The 20210-nt window shown below is 36.5% G+C and overlaps 4 protein-coding genes across 12 annotated transcripts; 3 read left to right on the forward strand and 1 right to left on the reverse strand.

Moving 5' to 3' along the window:
• The first annotated feature begins 63 nt into the window (after positions 1 to 63).
• Positions 64 to 2456, forward strand: LOC110428394 (cAMP-regulated phosphoprotein 19-related protein). Of its 3 annotated transcripts, XM_089785620.1 has the most exons (8): positions 64 to 704; positions 806 to 885; positions 1037 to 1253; positions 1348 to 1410; positions 1506 to 1553; positions 1693 to 1746; positions 1888 to 1951; positions 2071 to 2456. In XM_089785620.1, exons 3-8 carry the CDS (start codon positions 1056 to 1058, stop codon positions 2181 to 2183), a joined length of 540 nt encoding a protein of 179 aa, XP_089641746.1. In that variant the 5' UTR covers positions 64 to 704; positions 806 to 885; positions 1037 to 1055; the 3' UTR covers positions 2184 to 2456. The 3 variants fall into 3 exon arrangements, with proteins under 3 accessions (XP_089641746.1, XP_021299915.1, XP_021299916.1); XM_021444240.2 differs by lacking the exon at positions 806 to 885 and having other exon boundaries at positions 69 to 704; XM_021444241.2 differs by lacking the exon at positions 64 to 704 and having other exon boundaries at positions 737 to 885.
• A 166-nt stretch (positions 2457 to 2622) lies between these two features.
• LOC110428388 (RNA-binding KH domain-containing protein) lies at positions 2623 to 8137 on the reverse strand. Of its 7 annotated transcripts, none has more exons than XR_002446447.2 (10): positions 7980 to 8137; positions 7114 to 7759; positions 6200 to 6562; positions 5851 to 6105; positions 5470 to 5736; positions 5199 to 5248; positions 5049 to 5109; positions 4093 to 4171; positions 3976 to 4014; positions 2623 to 2903 (listed from the first exon to the last, which is right to left on the reverse strand). XR_002446447.2 is itself a non-coding variant. In XM_021444221.2 (8 exons), the coding sequence occupies exons 2-7, from the start codon at positions 7699 to 7701 to the stop codon at positions 5064 to 5066; spliced, it is 1569 nt and encodes a 522-aa protein (XP_021299896.1). In that variant the 5' UTR covers positions 7702 to 7759; positions 7980 to 8137; the 3' UTR covers positions 2623 to 4171; positions 5049 to 5063. The 7 variants fall into 7 exon arrangements, 3 of the variants coding, with proteins under 3 accessions (XP_021299896.1, XP_021299894.1, XP_021299897.1); XR_002446446.2 differs by having other exon boundaries at positions 3955 to 4014; XR_002446445.2 differs by having other exon boundaries at positions 2623 to 4014.
• An 805-nt stretch (positions 8138 to 8942) lies between these two features.
• Positions 8943 to 11708, forward strand: LOC110428389 (uncharacterized). The gene is made up of 6 exons (XM_021444223.1): positions 8943 to 9251; positions 9351 to 9446; positions 9540 to 9758; positions 10332 to 10428; positions 10854 to 10916; positions 11000 to 11708. Exons 1-6 carry the CDS (start codon positions 9012 to 9014, stop codon positions 11197 to 11199), a joined length of 915 nt encoding a protein of 304 aa, XP_021299898.1. The 5' UTR covers positions 8943 to 9011; the 3' UTR covers positions 11200 to 11708.
• Positions 11709 to 13319: 1611 nt separating this feature from the next.
• Positions 13320 to 16485, forward strand: LOC110428405 (RING/U-box superfamily protein). Its single transcript, XM_021444253.2, has 4 exons — positions 13320 to 13338; positions 13537 to 13944; positions 15130 to 15170; positions 15256 to 16485. Exons 1-4 carry the CDS (start codon positions 13320 to 13322, stop codon positions 16126 to 16128), a joined length of 1341 nt encoding a protein of 446 aa, XP_021299928.1. The 3' UTR covers positions 16129 to 16485.
• The last annotated feature ends 3725 nt before the right edge of the window (positions 16486 to 20210 follow it).

Consider the following 20210-nt stretch of genomic DNA (forward strand, 5'->3'; position numbering starts at 1 on the left):
GGGACCTCGTGAATCTATGAATATGGTTATGGGGTGACATATGGGCTGAGGATGGCGTTTTTGTCTACCAAAGTTTCAATCTTAAATCTTAATGGAGCAGATTCCAGATAACATTGTCACTGATATCAGCCCACCACCCACCCATCCCCCTTTTTTCCTGCCTGCTTTTCAGGTACAACTGTACATGACTCTCCCACTTGCTTTTCTGTTGCAAAGATTACTTCACCTCCTCACCTCCCCCTTGAAATTTCAACTTGCAATAATACTCCCCACTCTGCCAAAGTGCTTCAATTTCAAGATCTTTGAATACTTTTTAGCTGATTCATCTTTTTCTCATGCACACACAAAAGTGAAAAACACATTACACATGCAAAATGCTTTAACATTCCTGAGGGATTGCCTTAAAGCTTTGACAACCACTACCTTGAGAGTTGAGAGAGCAATGAGTAAGAAACTAAACAGATCCCACAAGCAATGACTCCGGATCAATCAGCACAACTTTGGGCCTATGTTTCAACCTGTTCAGGTTCTAACCCAAACCCAAGACAAGAAACTAGCCCATGAAGTCATGACTGCCCCTACCCCACCATGAAAGAAATGCTCCATGCGTATTTTTAAGGCTTCGTGTTGATGAAACACTAGGAGATTGAAGTCGGTACCCGTCACTCCTCCGTCAGGCATCCCGCTCCGATCTCTTTCATTAGGTAATCATTTCCTTTCACCTATCAAGCTGTCACCTTTTTTTTTTTGGATTTCGGTACTAATGTTTTCTTTCCTGTTCTGAATTCTCCATTAAATATTTAAGCAAGCTTACAGGCAGGAATTTGTTATACACATACCACGGAAACTCAGCCTGTCATCTATCTGTTAAATTTCATAAACTGGGTATTGTTTACTTTATAGTATACACTAAACCTGGCGCATATGCTTGAAATTTAATGGGGTTTAGTTCATCTTTTGGTTCCCTTCATTTGGTTTCAATCTGGCTATCCAACTCTGCAACTCAAATGGAATCTTTGTTTTTACTGTCATACAGGTATTTACTTAAAGCAAAAATGTCACAAGCAAATAATGTTGAGGATGTAAAGCAGAAGGAGGTGGTGGATGACAGTGAAAAGAATCAAGTTGATGACGACAAGGCTGATGATCAAAAAGATCAAATTTTGGGTGAAGAGGATGGTGCTGTCATAGAAGAAGAGGTGAACGATTCACATGAAAACAGCAAAAGTCCCATGCCCTCAGCCCAAGAGGAGGTGAATCATAAATGTTACATAAGCTGTGCTGACTTGATTTTGCATGGTTATGAACATTCAATTGTGAAATCTTGATTTGTTTTGACTTTTACAGGAAGAAGCAATCAAGAAAAAGTATGGAGGACTAGTACCTAGAAAACCTCCTTTAATATCCAAGGTTTTTGTGCTTTGACTCTCATGTTTTTTTCTTTTCCTTTATATTTTTTAATTGGAAGGTCGCTGACCAGAACAATACTTGAATTCTATGCCTAGGACCATGAACGTGCATTCTTTGATTCTGCTGATTGGGCATTAGGAAAGGTAGTAGTACTCCTTTGAATTTCTCATTGGCTCTAAGATCCCAATCCCAATTCTGTTTTAGCCTTTGATCTTGAATGGGGATTCATTCATAGTTTAAAATGCTAATGTTGTTGGTGACATCTTCAAACTTGTTGAACAGCAAGGAGCGCAAAAGCCTAAAGGACCACTGGAAGCGTTGCGCCCAAAATTACAGGTATTGATAATGATCTTCTCTTTCCTGCTAACAGACCAAAGCTAGAAAAACCGGTCATTTTCTGAGTTCAACCTGTCTAGATACAATAATGTAACCTGAGATTGAATATGTTAAATACTATTTTGTTTTGTTGATTCCCAGCCCACCCCACACCAGCAGATGCGTTCAAGACGCTCAGCTTATGCACCTGCAGATGATAGTGAAGGTAAAAGGGTGGATCCATCTTGTTTCAAAGAGCAGCATCACCCACCCACCCAAAAATTGAATAAGTTATAATTCTCAGCTCTCATACTGGGTCCGACTCATGTTTTATATTTCTGACAGGAGATGATGGCAATACCACAACTTCATCTTCCGAGGATCAAAGCTGCAGATTGGAAGGTGACAGTGGCAACACCATTTCAAAGGAGGACGAGACACATGACATGAGGGCGTAAGAGAGCTTGGTTCACTTTCAGATTCAGTGGTGCTTTCGATGAACCTCATGAACATGCAAAATGTTCCTTTTTCGAGAATTTTCTTCCCGGCAGAAAGTGGGGTTTGGTAAACCCCGTATATTTATGTACTCCAATTGATACAACTTCCCTTTTTGGTCTTTTTCTTGATAAGCAAACGATTGACAGCATCGAGCTTCATCATTATAAGCATAAGAACATTCCTTCGAACCTTTCCTGTTGGAGTAATAAATGGAGTTACTGATTCATTTTATATATGACTTGAATTCTTATATATATAATTCATATTTTTGTTATTTCTTATATCTTTATTCTTTTATTATTAAAAAAAAACATTTATCTCTTAATTTGTCTTAAGACAAACTCTTAATCTTTACAACAATTTAACTATCATCGGTTTCAATATATAATACACAGTAAATTAACGAATCATCAGATTCAATCTATGATACATCAACTGCACTTAAATGTCAAAAACTCTGTACACCAACAGCTCACAACATATATTTAATTGTCTGATAACAAGGGTTCGAGGGTTTTGAAATGACTGATGAGATCAATGAGACAACATGAACTGCTTGACTGCATTGATTAACAGCTTGACAAACCATGATGCACATGTTAAACATTGTGACCAAAGCTGAGAATGCAGGAAGACATTTTGCACAAGTGCCAATAATATTCCAACTCGGATAGAAAAACCTGTCAGCAAGCATTATCCTTAAGAGAGTAATGTATTATGTAGTTACATAAGGCCAAAAAAATAAACAAGTGATTTCTATGAGTATCATCTTCAGAATAACTATAAAAAGAAAGCTTGCTACTTGCTAGTGTAATAAAAACCACAGTTCCGTGTATAAAACTATCCATATTGGGAGCTAGACATAACGACTCTCCAATATTTAGAAGGTTCTAAGATTATTCTATTTCTCCAAACAGTAGGAAGTGTTCTGATGGTTGTTAACAAAACTCCCATGTAAATCGAATATCCATGCATATACATTCATATGAGTTAATGTCTGGGTCAATTTTTAACTGCCACAAGCCGGTTTGTGCATGGGAGATACCACATACGAGAATTAGTAATTGAAAGATAGCAGTAAAAAAGATAAATGGATACAGAGAAAATCAGCAACAAAGCATTAACAATACTAAGAAATATATTCAAGTTGTACGATTCAAGCATTCTTTTGCATATATATAAGTATCTACAATTTCTAGTATTCTAAGGATTAAGTAAAAGGCAATCTCCTCAGCATGTGTTTGTTGTGATGAAGAAAGGCAAGGTTAGAAGGAGACTTGTCTGGGAACATTGTGCAAACATATAGCCCTGGAACAGTAATTGTAATGTTCAACAACCAGACAAATCATCAGGTCTGAAATTATTGTTACCATTATTTTCGTTCAGAATTTTCTCACTGCCCAGGATCATTGGAAACTCCCTAGTTGTGGCAACCATTTCCCTAAAATCACTACCTGACTCGTCTTAGAAACTAAAGCTGTTTATGCTACAACTATGGGACGCGTCAACCTATTTCTCATCGGTTTTTAAAGAATTAGAAAAATATCAATGAACTACCTTTTCAATCATTTGATTTTATTTTTTTAGGTTCAAAATGACTATCATTTTTTTCACTTCAAATTAAAAAATCATTTCACATTTCATCTTTCTATTTCTGTTATATTGCTCCAATTTTGTTCAGTGTATATCCCAAGTACAACCAGATTCCAATTGACTACAAAAGCCACTTACCAGTTACTACATATAGCTTACCTGCTCCCAATGCCAGAGGAAGTCAACGATAAAAACCACCTGCCAAGTGCACAAACAACTAAAGTTGCTTACAGCAATATCAAATAAGAGCATGAGGAATACCAAGAATAAACCTACCCCTTCAATTGATTCCATTTGAGGTTAACCTTATCTCCCTCTCTAGCTTTCTCTTCACAACACAGCCTCCAAAACTTACCTGAACACATACCATAACCAAATATTTCTGACTTTAAGCGATTTACAATTTCATAACACTCTTATATCACTTCCAACTCATTTTATGCAAAGCTCAAATCTCAGATTATGCTAAAAAGGAATAATTTTTTAATGCAATTCATTTAGAAGGACATATAACCTCTCTTCTTCAAGAGAAAAGGAACCATTATACCCCTGCAAACTCCAAAAACACACCAGCCATTTGAGCTACATGTAAAACATTATCAAGAAACCAGAATATGATGGCATTTAAACCCAATAAAAGATACTGCTACATTTACACTTAGGATTACAGAAACCTAAACTTTCCTATGACACTGCTCTCAAACCACATGGATACAAGAAAAAACCTAAACAAGCAGATGCTACCTGAATTCCATTATAAAACATTAAAAACATTTCATGAGCCCAAGTGCCAAAACTCAAGGCTACAAATGTAAGGTTTTTACATGAAAAGCAAATTATTTGAAACACATTACAGAGCCTGAAAATCATGAAGTCCAGGCCAAAAGTGATTTGAGTGGTGATTTGCATCATCAAATGATCTTGGTCACACAAGACAAGCGCAAGGGTGGGCCAAAGTGGAACATAAGTTTCTCAAATCCAATTTGTCTGGTCTTCTGATCTAGGCTGGCTTCATCGAAAGGGACAAAGGTCTGGCTTCTATGTTTGTTGACGACAACTGTTTAGATAGGGGAGAAAAGGCAACAAGTGGGGAAGGTGCATTAGAATCCTTGGCAGAGGATGGCTGGCAGGGTTCAATAAATCATTCTGCAGTATCTTCTTCACTCAAAAGTATCAAAAGAACTTGCTTATCAATACCCAAAGTATGTAAATGAAATAAAAAACATATTTACCTGCAAAGTCTGGGACTAATACCCATGCTTCCTATGCGAAACTGGGTTTTGATTGGACAACCTGGTCATAGGATCCAAAAATCAGGCCAAATAGTTAGAATTTATATTAAAAAACAATAAAAAGTGTCCAACTTGATAGTCAAACATTACCCCCGGCCAGAATTACGACCACCATGAGATCCATAGACGTCACCTCCACTCTGAAAAATGACAACATTAAACATTCAGAGGAAGTACAATAACAAGTGAGAGAAATTATGCATGCAGCCCATCAGAAATATGCAATTGATGGATCATTCTAACATGCAGATACTGCACCTTAGAAAGCACCTAGAATAACCAGATGAATCCCAATAATAGTAAGCTTACACATCTTTGCAAAGAAATGTTAAAGAGCAAATAGATCCCAAGATAAGCTTACAAGTGAACCACTATATATTCCATAACTGTCGCTTGCAGACAAATCACCAGAGCTGTATCCCCCTGAGTAAGAAGAGTATCCACGATTACGTGGTTGACCATCTTTGTTCCCGTATTTTGAACCATCTGACATCTCTAATGACATGGGAATGTAGGGGAGAACAGGCAAAAACGTGGCCGGTGCTCCCTCTCTTTCAAATATATTAGCTCTCAACCGCGATATTACTTGCGAAAGGGCATTGCTAGCAACATCAAGACCTCCAGTTATCTGTACAGCATTAAAACATAAAATTTCCATCATGCTAGAAAAGTATGATCAAGAGAATCAGTGAACAATAAAAGCAAGTGTGCATGTGCGCACCAAAGAACATGTTTTTCTCACCTGCACCATCTCTTCATCTTCAAATGCAACTTTGGGAAGGTTTTCCTTTGAAAGTATTCGAATACTTGCCCTAGTAGCACTCCTCATCTCAGATATTATTGCCCCACCTTTACCAATAAGGCATCCAACCTGTGAGCTCGGCACAAGTAGGCGGGTGGTTATTACAGAATCACCTGATTCTCTTTCAGTTTTTTCACTGCATCGTGATTGCAAGCGCAGAGCAGCATTGATGGTAGGAGATGGGTCTTCAAAAAACTGCAGCGATATAAATAATTCAGCACGACATCCAAATTTATCATAAATTCCACAATAAGACGGTGGATAATTCTAAAAATAACTGTATTCTTACCTCTTTTGTAGATATGAATATAATGCAATCATCTCCTTCAGCTGCAGAGCTATCAACTTTAATGGATGCCCCAGACTCCTGTCTAATCTGTTTGATAATACCACCACCTTTTCCAATCACACCTCCAATATTTCCGACCGGGCATACCAAACGAAGAGAAAATTCCCTTGCAGAAGCATCATCTCTTCTAGAAGAGTAGTTGCCGTAAGAACCAATAAGGGGAGCATTCATGTACGTCCCACCAGGTTGATTCACATTAGATAGAGAGGAGAGAAGCAGATGCTGGGATCTTGAAGGATTGTCATGAAGACGGGATGCCACATGATAAAGAGCCCTCCTCACAACTGAGGGCTCTCCAATAATCTGAAATCCCGACAGAGAAACTGAATGAATAAATAAGAAGGAACCACGAAATAAATCAAAATCCCCTAATATGCAGGCAACTCATACATGAACGTTTAAGGACATCAAAATACACCTCGAGTACACATTTTTAGGTAAGATCTACTTGGTCAGAAGCCTCAAGGAGATCAAACTGCAGATCTTCCAAATCCCACCATTTACAACAGAAGACCCTAAAATTTTACAATAAAAAATTCTTCCAATTTCTATGAAGAAAAGTTAAAATTGTGGGTGCGAAGCATCACCACGATACACTTCATACAGTTTCCTCTCAACTTTGCAATAGTCTTAAGGCAAAAAAGTAGTTTTTGTAAACCAAATTTCAGATGTTAAATTTACATGAATAAGGGAGTTTCAACTCAAAAGCTTCTCATATTCAAATATATCAGTATCATTTTAAGTTTTGAAGTGTACTAAGAGATTAAATCTACTTATTAAATTTTAAACCAACACTTGTATCTCTAATTTATTACTAAACAAGTTCAAAATACATACAAAACAAAACATTTTACCTGAAGAAGCTCATCAGAGCTCAAAGCACACAGAGGCAAATGCTCATTACTTAAAACCCGAATCTGAGCATGCGTTTCGCTCCTTATATTCTGAATCACTTGACCACCTTTCCCAATTACACAACCAATCTGATCAGATGCCACAAGCATCCTCACAGTAACCACTTGAGTCTGCTCTTCCAAATCCTCATCACCAGGCAACTCATCCGCAACAACCCTATCGTGTACCCTAAACAAAGCATCCTGAGCAGGTGAAACAAGCTCATCCCCGTCACCAAACGGATTCATTTCCTCACTCGAACTGTAAATCATAACAATCCTCTCCTCGCAACCCGGCATAGCCTCAGTAATCCTAATGTTCGACTTACTATCTGACCTCAACTGCTTCACAATCTCACCACCTCTCCCTATAATACTCCCAATCCTCTTCACATGACACAGATATCGGTAAACCGTGTCTTCGGGGCCAATCCCACGCTGTTCACTTTCCTCCCCGGCATTCCTTCTTTTACCCCCTCCTCCTCCATTCCCAACGTAATCAGATTGAAAATGGGATCTTTTACCGTAATCGTTTCTTTGACCAGCCATAACAGAAATAACCCGCCTTTAGTTTCGAATTTCCGGATCTTACAATAACTTCAATTAACTGCAACAAACCCAAACCAAAACCAAAAAAAAAAACAGCAAAACTCAGAAAAAAGGAACAAATTTGACCAATTTCCTAAACTGAATGCAAAATAATAATCAGACAAACAAAAATTGAACAAACAAGTAACAATTTATAAGCATAGATCGAATAATAACAACAATAATAACAATAATTGAAAGAAAAAGAGATATAAATTGAATAATGGAAGGAAAATTACCGAGAAAGACAGGAACGGGAGAACAGAAACGGAGTAAAGGTCGGGGCTTTAATATAATAACCGACTCGGCGGTGGTTCTTTGAGGGAAAAATATCTTCGGTGACCGACCTTTTCCCTTGTTTTTAGGGTTCGAAGCGTGACAGCGCGTTCACGTGCAAGGCTGCAGAGAATATACTTTTCCTTTCTACCCAATTGAGCAACGTACCACTCTTAAACGATGTCGTTTTACACTTTGTGTGTGTTGACTTTTTCATTGGAAGAGTAACAGTAGAATATTTGAGGAGTTTTGTCGGTGAAATGAAAGAATTAAACATGTGTTTATTTGTTGATTTTGATTAATATATTTTAAAATATTTGTTGATTTTTTTAATATAGTGAAATTTAAAGAATTTATCGTTAATGTATTAGATAATTTTTGAAATAATATTTGAAAATATTTGTGAATTATTTATACAAATTTAAAATTTTTATTTTTTATTATTTTTAATAAATTTTATATTTTTATTTTAAATTAAATAAATTTTTATTATTGTTATCGATTAATTAATTATTATTAATTAAATTATTATTTATTTTTTTATATTTATGTGACGTTCATATAATATTTATAAAGAAATAAAAAATATAATATAAATATATTATAATGACATAAGATCATGTATTATGTCAAATTTATATGATATATAATGATAAATAATATTTAATTAATAATAATTTATAAATGATTTATTATAAGGATGTGATAGAAATAAGAGTGTAGATTTAAATTTTTTTAATAGTTATTATTATTTTTAAAATATTATACTAATAATTCAAATTAAAACATTTAATTTTAAAATTTAAATTAATAAATGTTTTTCTTTTCTTTTTACATTTACAATTATGGCATGTAATGAATGAAAAAAAAACCACTAGTTACTAAAAATATCTTTAGGAATCGTGGGGAGAAATGAACATGTTGCCACTTTTAGCAAGTCAGTTCTTTAACCAACTCCCCCAACTGAAAACACTGCCACTAATTCTAAAACGAAGATGTTACAAACGGTTCTCCTCCATCAATCTCCTAGTTCCCACCTTCAGCCTCTTGCCTCCTCCTTAAAATCTACCCAGAAGAACTGCTCGGTTGCTGCAGCTCCTCTTCCTCACAAACAGGTGTTACCTCCACCCAGATTCTGTTCCTGTGGAAGAAGGCATTTCATTGAAGCTGCCACCGCAGCTTTTCTTCCAGTTTGCTCCTCCTATGCCTCTAGTTTACACTCTGATAATTACTTGGTACCCCGTCTTCGTCTCTAAGAACACAAACTGGTCAATTCTTTGTTTCTCTTTACATATGTAAGTGTAGATTATTGTAGAGAAAATTTCAAATTGCAGGCTTTGCTGAACAGGATTCACCCTCCAAGGCCGGATTGGTACGAGGAGTTCTATGCCTCGGTCATGGACTCGAGCATGAAATCTTATGAGGCAGAGGTTTGTTAATTAGTTGAAGAAGCAAGTCTTCATCTTTGGAATTCTGATGGTGATGGGTCATGACAGTGACACCTCTTTTGTTATATGTCAAAGGTTGCAGGTTACAAGTCACAGCTCTTTGGGGAACTAAGGGGAAAGGCCAAAAGGGTACTGGAAATTGGCATTGGCACAGGCCCTAATCTTGAGTACTATGCTGATAATAGTGAGGTCCAAGTTTTTGGTGTGGATCCTAACAGGAAGATGGAGAAGTATGCTCGGGCATCAGCAGCAGCCGTTGGTTTACCACCGATGAATTTTCATTTCATAGAAGCTGTATGTTGATGTTCCCTGTGTGACTTGTTCCTGAAATTTGTGTTTACCATATTGCTATATCTGCTGCCTAGGATAATTGAAAAACAAATCCAATTTCTGAAGCAGCTGTAATCAAAGGAAGCAGTAGTGAGAAATTGATGCTTTGGAGGGTTTAGTGCAGGAAATGTTTAGGAATTGAAAATTGATATCATTGTTATCCATAACAAGCACATTTTGTTAGGTAGCTCCTGAGTTTATCAAGACCACCACCTCCCTCCTTCAAACCTTCAATGCCATGCTAATGTTTCTATGCAATGTTTAAAATTGAGGAAACAAATATCTTGGCTTTAACTTCTTTTAACCTTCTGAAGGAAAGGCAGGGGAGATGATCTCCCCAGGTTTATGTTGCAGCGTTGAGACTGATAGCATGCTTCATCAACTGTGTTGCTAAGTTGCTATTCATGTGTAAATTGTAATATTAGTCCTACACTGGCTATTTAGAATACAAGATTTTGGATCATTATTCTAGATAGATCGAATTTCAAGTCATTTTTCTTTTCATTTTCTGAATTCAAAGCTGTAAACTTTATGCAGGTTGCAGAGGCTGTTCCACTTGATGATGCTTCTGTTGATGCAGTTGTTGGGACACTTGTATTATGCTCTGTCAAAGATGTAAATATGGCACTAAAAGGTACTTCAGCACTCTAGGCTTTTTCTTCTTCTATGTTTTGCCAGTATAATTTTTGTAGCAGTTATTAAATGAAAAATATTTCCTTTAGTTCATTTATGTCAGGAATCATATCCTTTTCATTAGGAGCTTTATTGCTTTGGGAGACTCTTCAAGGATTTGTACATGGAAAAAACAATGGAACTCCTGTCTCATGATGAATAATATTCAAGCTATATGCAAATGATTATATATGCTTTCTTCTCCTTGTATTTCCTAGTTCAGCATTCAAGTCCTTCAGTATTGCTTTGTTCATTGCAGAACTAGTTTTTAGCTCATTCATGAACTATGTTATTCCACAGCCTGAACTATTTCAACGTCAACTTTTATTTGATCTACAGCAATGAGAAAGTTCCAATGAATTTTTAACTTCTTATCTCTTTGTTCAGAGGTGAAGAGGGTGCTGAAACCAGGAGGCCTTTTCCTGTTTGTCGAACACGTGGCTGCCAAAGGTACTAAGCTGAATTTCCTGACATACAAATACAGCAAACAGTTTCAGCTCTAGTCATTCATGGTGTATTGATGGTATTTGCAGATGGAACAATTCTAAAGCTCTTGCAGAGTGCTCTCGACCCTTTGCAACAGATAGTTGCTGATGGATGTCACTTTACCAGAGAAACGGGGAAGTACATATCCGCAGCAGGGTTTTCGAGTTTGGAACTAAGCATGACCTCCTTGTCCAATGCTCCCTGCTCACTAATAAGTCCACATGTTTATGGAGTAGCTTGTAACTAAAAAAACCGGCACTTGATCAAACTCACCAGGTATCAATCAAGTGATGCTTGCTTCTCAGCAACTTCAACAACAAAAACTGCAGCTTTTGATTGGTTTTAACTCATGATGATCCTCCTTTTCAAGTGCCCAAATTGGATTGTACATCTGGCTTGAAAGCATTCCCTCCCATTACACCCAGTTTGTAACTCTTGTACCTCTTCTGCATATGAATCTGATGATTCATAAAGATTAAGCTGAGCTTAATTCCAAAGGATTGGGTTGTCAGGGATGAGATCTTACATAGTCTTCATCCCTCCTTCTGTCCTTTCCCAATCCAATCCCCATATGCCAAAACATGTCCTGCAGTGGGCAGACGCAGGCAGTGAAAACATTTGGGGGCAAATATATAATTAGATAAAACATGTGGGAACATTTTGTGGCTTTGCCAAAAGAGTCTTGTTGTTATTGACATTAAATAAGGCTAACCAGCCAATGCAAAAGAATATTATGATGAAATATACTTTAAAGTAGGGAGGTTTCAATTTTATATATATATATATTCACTTTTTAATAATCACTCTCTCATAATGCTGTCTGCTTCAACTACAGCTTTAGTTAAAGCAAAATTAATGATAATCCCGATTTAACTTTATATTTAAGACAAAAATTTTGATTTTAATGTATTTTATATTAAAATTTAAAATTTTCTTATAATATCAATGTTTAACATTTTTCAATATAAAATAATAAGTATCGGAAGAAGACGGACAAAGTATAATAATAACAATATAATTATAATTAAACATTGAGTACGAAATTGAAGTTGGGTCATGACTTGACTTGTTATTGCTGCCTTAAACATAATCGAAGACAAATTGACAATATTAAAATAAGACGCAATCAATTAATCAAAACAAATGCCTCTTCAATAATCAATGAATTAATTTATTTATAATACGATAATGATTAATTTTATAAATACAATTAGTTATACGCTTATGCTTACATGGTAGCATGAAATTATTGTACTTATACCATACCTTAAATTATTAGTATATTATTAGTTAAATTTGAAATAATTTCACTAATCATTAATGTCACGATATTAAATTCAATGATTGATGTTAATAATTAATATGATATCATATTAAATAATTTCAGAAAAAATTTAATGCTATAATTATATAATCCTATTTAATCTTATTCTTATGTTATCATATTTGTGCATGAATACATATATAATTTCATAAAGTTGTCGAAATTATTATCATTGACCTTTTGGAAAAATGAAAATAGAAAATAGAAAAATCTGCTGGTTAGTTTAAGAAATACACAAAGAACAAAGGTCCTAATTTGAAAAAAACCAAAAATAATATAACATTAATAAATTAATCTCTCTTTCCCCGATAAATTAGGGTTTGTTTTTCATTTCCTAAAAATCCCTCGCATTTCCTCTCGATTGCATTTCGCCTGAAGAAAGCGGTAAGTCTGACACTCTCTTTTTCTCCTCTCTCTCTATGTTTGGATTAATTAATTGGGGGTTTAGGGTTTAGGTTTTAATTACTTTTCTATGATCACAGCTCCACTTTAAAGTCTCACTAAACTGTTCTTTGCAGTTATTTTGTTGGGATTATCTGTACTAAGTTTTGCTTTTGGTTCAGTTTGGTACCTGTTAGTTACTATTTTTTAAAAAAATTTCGGGAATTTTTTTTATAATTTTTTGGTTTTGTTTTTGTCTGAAATTGTGAAAAATGTTGCATTTTTAAGGCTGATTGGTTTTTAAATCTGTGACTGTATGTCAAGTTGACATTTGGGAAAGAAAGGATTGATTCTTAGTTATGGGGTATGATAGTTTTGCTTAGTTTTTCTGAAATTATTGAACTTTATTTGCTGATATTTTCCATTTAGGAGTAACTGTGAGAAAGTTGACTAGTATATGTTTGGAAAATGAGAAGATGACAGTGTATTTGATTATGAACTTGGCGGGATTTTTTTTTTATTTTTTATTTTCTTTGGGGAAGTTTTCAACAAGGGTTTGTTTGTTTTTGTCAGGTATATGCATGATTCTAACATCAAATTTGATTTATTTTAACTGTTTCTTGCCAGGTTTCTGTTTTGATGCTAGTGACGTCTAAAGGAAGATGGTAAAGGTTCATGCTTGTGCAAGGAGATACCTTTTTAACATAATTCACCAATAAAAATGGTGTGTTCCATGCTGTTTATATATATCGAAGATTGGATTATAATGTCAAAATAGTTGTAGAGAGTGTAAAATCTGTTCAAAATGTTGTAATTCTCTGAGTTATTCAGAATCAAGCTTTATAATAGTTAAAAGCTCGTTGAGTTAGTGCTTGTGAGGTTTACAAAAAATAGCTAAGACGGGGTCGTTGTGTTGTGTGGCTGCGAGGCCACATGGGTCAAATACAGCCAGTAGAGACTGGTCCGTGGGTCCCCATGAGCCTTATTGGCGAACTAATACAAGCTTCTCGCCACCTCCTTCAAGATGGGATTTCCGTTTTCAACCCGAGGGACTGTCATATGGTTCACATGATGGGATTCAATTGTATGGGTCTGCTACATCTTCAAACAGCAAAGAAAGTAGGGGCTGGCTGAGGGGAAATCTTCTTTACAATCATCAGCATTCTACATCTGATGGTGCTGGGCTGTTTTTAAGTAGTCCATCTGACCTTTCTCAGGGTCCACAGTGGACACCCCCAGCAATACAAGAAATCACTGCTGACGATTATGAAACTACAACGAGAAGAGGTAATACAGTTAAGAATGTTACTTTGACTGTTAATTTGTATTGACATTGTCTACCCTTTATTCTTAGTTCCACTTGGTTGGACATGGTGTTCTTTTGCATTTTTCTCTTGCTGGAAATGTTATGTCTGATAATGTCTTAGAAATTGGGTAATTATCATAAGTAGTTTTGTATATGGTGATTTATAATTCTCGGGTGAAACATTGAAGCAGAGGCTTATAAATAAATAAGCATGTAGGGATGTACGCATGTGTCCAGCCATTCAAATGTTATAATGTCTTCTTATGATGTACGCCTGCAATTCTAATTGCAAATTGCTATTTGCTTATGCATGTGATTTTCATCTATTTTATTTGCATAACCTTTAATTGTCCAACCATGAATATTAGGAGCTGTGACGATAGTGTTGAAGAGATGATTAAAATTGCCAGTGGTGAAACTCGTAGCTCTCTTTCTTTATGTTCTTTGTAGGATGGCAAGCTATTGAACCTACAGTTGATTAATTGATTACATTTTCGGACAGACTTGTGTCATCTATCTTGATTGGTTTTTCTTCAACCTATTGCCATCACAACTGTCTTCAATTTCCATAACATAATTTCTTTGTTCCTTTATTGATTTATATCTGTAGCCTTGCAGACATAAGTTTGTAATTGTTGACATTTTTCCTTGGATGCATCACATTAAATGATCATTATGCGAAAGAAAAAAGCTTTGCTTTCTTCTGTGATATAAATTGTCACTTTATCCATTGCCTTCTTGATATTGCTTTTCAGTTATCTATACCTGGTGTCAATATCCTAGTTAGTTGGTATCCATTGACAATTCTAATTAAAGAGAATTGTAGTGTTCTGGAGTTTTAGTATGTTTATCTGTCTGTGTTTTGGATCCTATGATACTATTCGGCTATATTTTGTCTGTGTTGCAGTTAGAATTAAAGCCAATTTCTATGGCAAAAGTAAACCTATAGGACAATTGGATTCATAATAACATCTTGGGCGGTTTGCATAAACTGTTTAAGGAATTTCTGTTAGCTACTCTATCGCAATGATCACCAAATATGTTATTGATGCTTGATGCATTTGAAATTTGGAAATAGAATTTTGGAGATATCTTATACTGATAAAAAATTGAGTCATTTCTCTTTGCTTCGACTGAAACAACTGTTGCCTTCTTTTCCTTGTTAGATCAAGTTGTTGGACAATTACCCTTTGCTTCTATTGTTGAGGTACCTTATTCTCATCTTCATATTGGTGTTAAGTTGAGAAGTTTTCCCCTTGAATTTCTGTTCCTTACTTTGATTGAATTTGCAGGGGATTTTATCAAATGCGGATAGTGGGGTCTCCACTTCATCCCATTCAGACAGTAGCGAGTCTGAGGCCATGGTCAAGCCATGCTTGTCATCTCATCGCAACTTTTCAAATCGACGTTACTTTATGTCCAAACCTATTCACCCCTTGTCCTTTCCCGAGGGGACTCCTACTACAGAAGCCTCTGACTCTGCAGTTACTGGGTTTTCAGATGATGCTGCCACACCACAAAGAGATGCCCATCGCTGGAGCAGTGCTAGCAGCAGCAATGATTTTGCAGATGTTTCTGAGCCATTTGAGTCTGAGATATTTAATTGGTCATTTATCCCATCTGATGGTTTCAAATGCGGGTTGTGTGAGAGATTTCTCTCACAGAGGTCACCTTGGAGTTCTCGTAGGATTGTAAGAAGTAGTGACATGCCTGTTGCTGGGGTTCTTTCATGTCGACATGTTTTTCATGCAGAATGTTTGGAGCAGACAACACCAAAGACTCGTAAAAATGACCCTCCTTGTCCTATATGTGTCAGACTGGAAGAGCAAAATTCCCCAGAGAAACAAGTTATCTCTAGGCTTAGGAATGGTTTGCCAAGGCTTAGACCATTTTCTGAGGATGGGCCATCAAGGACTTGGGGCTGTGCACAGGTGGGAGATTGTGTTGAAGCAGCTTTGCATGCACCCCCACGTAGTACTATGTTATTGCTTAACCGGAGTCGCATGAAGAAAAATCTCTTTGTGAAGGGTAATTCGAGTAAAGAATTTCCAGGTAAGCTAAGGAAAAGTGGTTCATCTTCTTTGCAACTTTTTGGAGGGAAGTCAATTGATCAGGGTGCGGTTGGGTGCTCAAAGACAATTGCCGGCCCAAGTGTGAAGAGGTGAGATTAGTTTTGTGTTGGTGGAAACTGTGCAAATCTATTAAGGTTGGGTAGTTGGTGAATGCCATTGACTACGCAAATTTCTGGTAAATGAGATTGGAAAGTAGGAGATGTTGTATAGATAAGATTTTGTGGGAACTACGGTTGAAATCGTAGTTGAAATTTGTCAATTTCGATCTGTAAACTGTTTATACAATTTGTTTATGATGGTGGAAGTGTTGAATGTTGAACCAAATTCCTTCTATCTATGCTTCCTTGATGGATCTATTTATAATTTTATCTTTAATTTTTTTCTTTCCCTTTATTATTCCCTTTTCAATGAAAACAACTTTGTTTTCTTTCTAGTGACCCCAATAAGAGTTTATTGTTCCCAGGAGCACATTGTTAGTATCTTAGGGCTGACTCTGATGTTGGTTATTACGATTTTTATCAATTTGTAAAGTATTATTCATTTTGATTTATTGGATTTCATGATTTTATCAAAGAAAAGATGTTTCGTAAATGTAAATATTTAAATATTTAATTTTATTCTAATACAATATTGACGTGAATGTCACAACTTTCTGTCTTCTTACCTGTGTGTAGGCACCACTTCCTTTGATTCAAGTTTGGGATTCAAAATCCAGTATAAACCCTGCTTGGTGGGCTTGAAAAATGTCTCATTCCTCAGCTTTTAAGCTCCTGAATAGAACTTCCGTTTGCTCCCCCAACAGACCGAAGTTATGGACAGCACTGTGGGCCGACTATGGATTACTTCACAGTCTGTCGATCCCTTACATCAACAATTTACAAGCAACGTATACCACCACATTCTCAGCCCAAGATTGTATGGCCTGTGGTTGGAAATACTTGACCCTGAAATCCTAATCCGAAGAGAAGCTAGAGGACAAAACAACCAGGAAATATCTTGCTTTCCTTGTACCGGTAGTCCGTGCAAAGACCCAAGGGCTGACGTGGTGATGATGTACATATGTGTAAGAGGGTACGATGTGGGGGTGGGCGTGGTGGTGGATAGTGGGGAGTGAGACCCCATCGGAGATTAAAAAGGACTTTGGTGATAAAAGATTCTCAACTCTGTTCACTACCACTGCTACAGGAAAAGAGTGAGAGTGAAATGTTCAACACATCATCTACCATCACCCCCGTTCATCTGTGACATTTTCGTTGTCTATTTCGCCTGTTAAAATGATTAACATAACATCAGGGTCGACTTCGGACTAGTTCTGATATCAATTTGTGACGAAATCATTAACCTGATATAAAATTTTATAACACTTGCTACCAAAGCTCGATACCAAGATTGGTCCTCTACGTCTCCTGTGGAGAAAGAAACAAACAAAAAGGCTAGGAATGTGAGTATGTTGCAAACATTTGCAGTGAAGGGTTCTTGTCAGCACAGTAGTGGTCAGTTGTCAATGCCATACCCTACTTATGAACCCAACTTGCATAATTCCATGTGGTGGGGCGATGACTGATGAGGTTCACCTTCTTCCACATTTTTACAATGACGAAAGCTCCTGGCCGGCATGGCCCAATTTCCCTAGCCATTGAAGCTTTTTACTGTGGTTTTCAATGGAACACTTGGGAGTCAGGGTCTATTCTTGGGGACCATCTTTTCATGTGGTCTGTTGGCATTACCCTGGACAACTGCACATTGCTAGCACAACGTGACACCATCCCGGATCCTTCATGGTTGGTTTTTGATGTTGGCCATTCCTTTCAAGACCAAGACCAATCTTTAATTCCCCAGTTGGACCATGTTGAGTTATGACTAGGGGTTCCCTTTCCCACTAGCCATGTTAGCCATGTTCAAAAATCCTTGTCATTTTCTTTCAATTTGACAAAAATGACACACAAAAACCTGGAAATGAAGAGTTTAGACTTAAAACGCATGAAATGTTTCTTCCCAAGTCCCGTTGTGTATCCCCAGTCATTGAATTCCAAAAGAAAGAATAACAAAATCCTCTTCCTAAAAGATAACTTGGAATGAAAACCATTATTTTTTTTCTATAGGAAACAATCAATGAAAAGGTCATTACAACTCATAAGTGGGTACAGGCATAAGCTTATTAACACATACATGCTTCTAGCTTCCACCATCTGATAATGTGAATGCAGTGTAAAGAAACCATGATTTACAATGTAGTTAAATTGTTATGACAATCATTGAGATTAAGGTTCAGATTCACATCACAATTGGTCAGTGTCGTGCCACAGCCTCCTTACCCGTCAGGACAAATGTCAAACACTTGCACGCTTTTATTTGACTATGTGCATGTGATGTGGAATCCTCATCATAAGAAATGAGAAATTTTGTATCCAAAAAGATCAATTGATTTGTACTCAAGCCCTTTTCTTCCTTTTGTGTTAATTACTTTTGACTGTGGAAAAAGGGTGATATGGACATGGTGGTGAAGAGTATTTGGGCTCCTAAATGGCAAAATTCAGCAGCAAAGTTAGGCAGAAGTTTGGAATGTTTTAATCCATTCACCAGTATATAGTTCAGGAAATAAGAAAGGTGAGACAGTCTGAGTAGCTCCAAGACAAATATATTCCTAGTAATTTTTTTGAGTCAAAGGCAGAAGAATTTTCTTTCTTCAGATTGGCTCTGAAGAAGCATGGGGATCAGCTTTTTGGCTAGCTACACCCAAAATGAACCTGATAACATATCAAATATGAAGTTTGAATTCAAATTGGCTTCTCCCTCCATATGCAAAAAGAAGGCCAAAAAGAGAAAGAATTAAAAGCTGAAGGAAACCCAATTTTTATGGTAAGCCATAAATCTAAAGTAACCCCATGTGAAGGAGGAGGGTCCAGGCATGTAGGGTTGCTTCCTCATTCATCAGTCCTATGAAGTTAAGTCCAAATCAGAAAGAAAAAAAACATCAGAGGAGCACAAACATGTTGGCCCCTACATGTGAGACCAATCCCAAGCAAAAGTACGAATGAAACTGGTTCTCTTAATTAGCAGCGCTAAGCTTTCTGATACACAGATTTTGCAGATTACATATCTTATGGGAGAAGAGAAGCCCCAGCATTTATGCTAAGGGTCATTGATTAGTGCAGAAGATTAGTAGGGTTGTTAAAACAGAAATATTGGTGAAAGTGGGTTTTGCTTTGTATTTAAAGAACTCTTTGTTTTTCCTTTAGTGCTTTTCACAACATCATGACACCGCCATTAAGGCACATCTAGCCTCTCCTTATTGTGATTGCAGAGCTGGATTCAATTAGCAAGACAAACACTTGGGTTTTTTTTCTTTTGATCTTATCCTTTCTTTCTTCTTAGATTGCTAGCTGAATATGCAAAGATTCCAGTTTTGAGGTGCAGACACAAGAGGATCTTCAAATGGATAATTACATAAAGTGCTCATGATAGGAAATGAACATGGAAAAAAATTTCAGTATCATTTCTTTTTCATTTATAAACATGACAATACAAACATTTTGTGCTTATCTTCTAACATTACATCCAGTTTTTTCACATCACTTTCATGGAAGAAAATTTTGGCCAGGTAATTCATTAAGGAAAACAAGAACATATTCTGTTGACAGGTAAGTTAAAATCCATGAATTGGCTTACATTGGAAGGAGAAAACAAAATGCTAGCATCATTTGCAGAACAACACATTCTCTTTTTCCTATATAGAGCTTTCCCCTTCCATGCCTTTATGCTTTAAGCTTTTAGCTCTTCCTCTCTGTAACTTTCCTGGTCAGAGAGCATTGGACCATTTTTGTTAGCTAGCTCCATAGGAGGGGGAGAGAGAGGGAGGAGGTGAAAAAAGAACTCTGCTAACCCACACCGGAGGCCGAATTAACTGTGTGATAAGCACAGAACATTCAACCCAAGCTCATCGTAAACTGGGCCTCGGATTTATCTGGGCCACTCCCTGTTGCCGTACTGCATTTGCACGTGGTGTTCAACATCACCCTTTTTTTTCTCAGAACTTGGGGTGGAATAAAATATAATATTAGCTTGAACCAATGTCGAAACAAAAATAAAAAACCCGAGTTCGAAATAATTTTTAAATTTTAAAAAAATCGAACTCTAAATAACCCAAATTTGAAAATCATGTTAAAATAGTTATA

This window comes from Theobroma umbraticum, unplaced genomic scaffold, assembly GCF_002168275.2.
Source record: "Theobroma umbraticum cultivar Fairchild unplaced genomic scaffold, ASM216827v3 scaffold_31.0, whole genome shotgun sequence".
NCBI classification, from domain to species: Eukaryota; Viridiplantae; Streptophyta; class Magnoliopsida; order Malvales; family Malvaceae; genus Theobroma; species Theobroma umbraticum.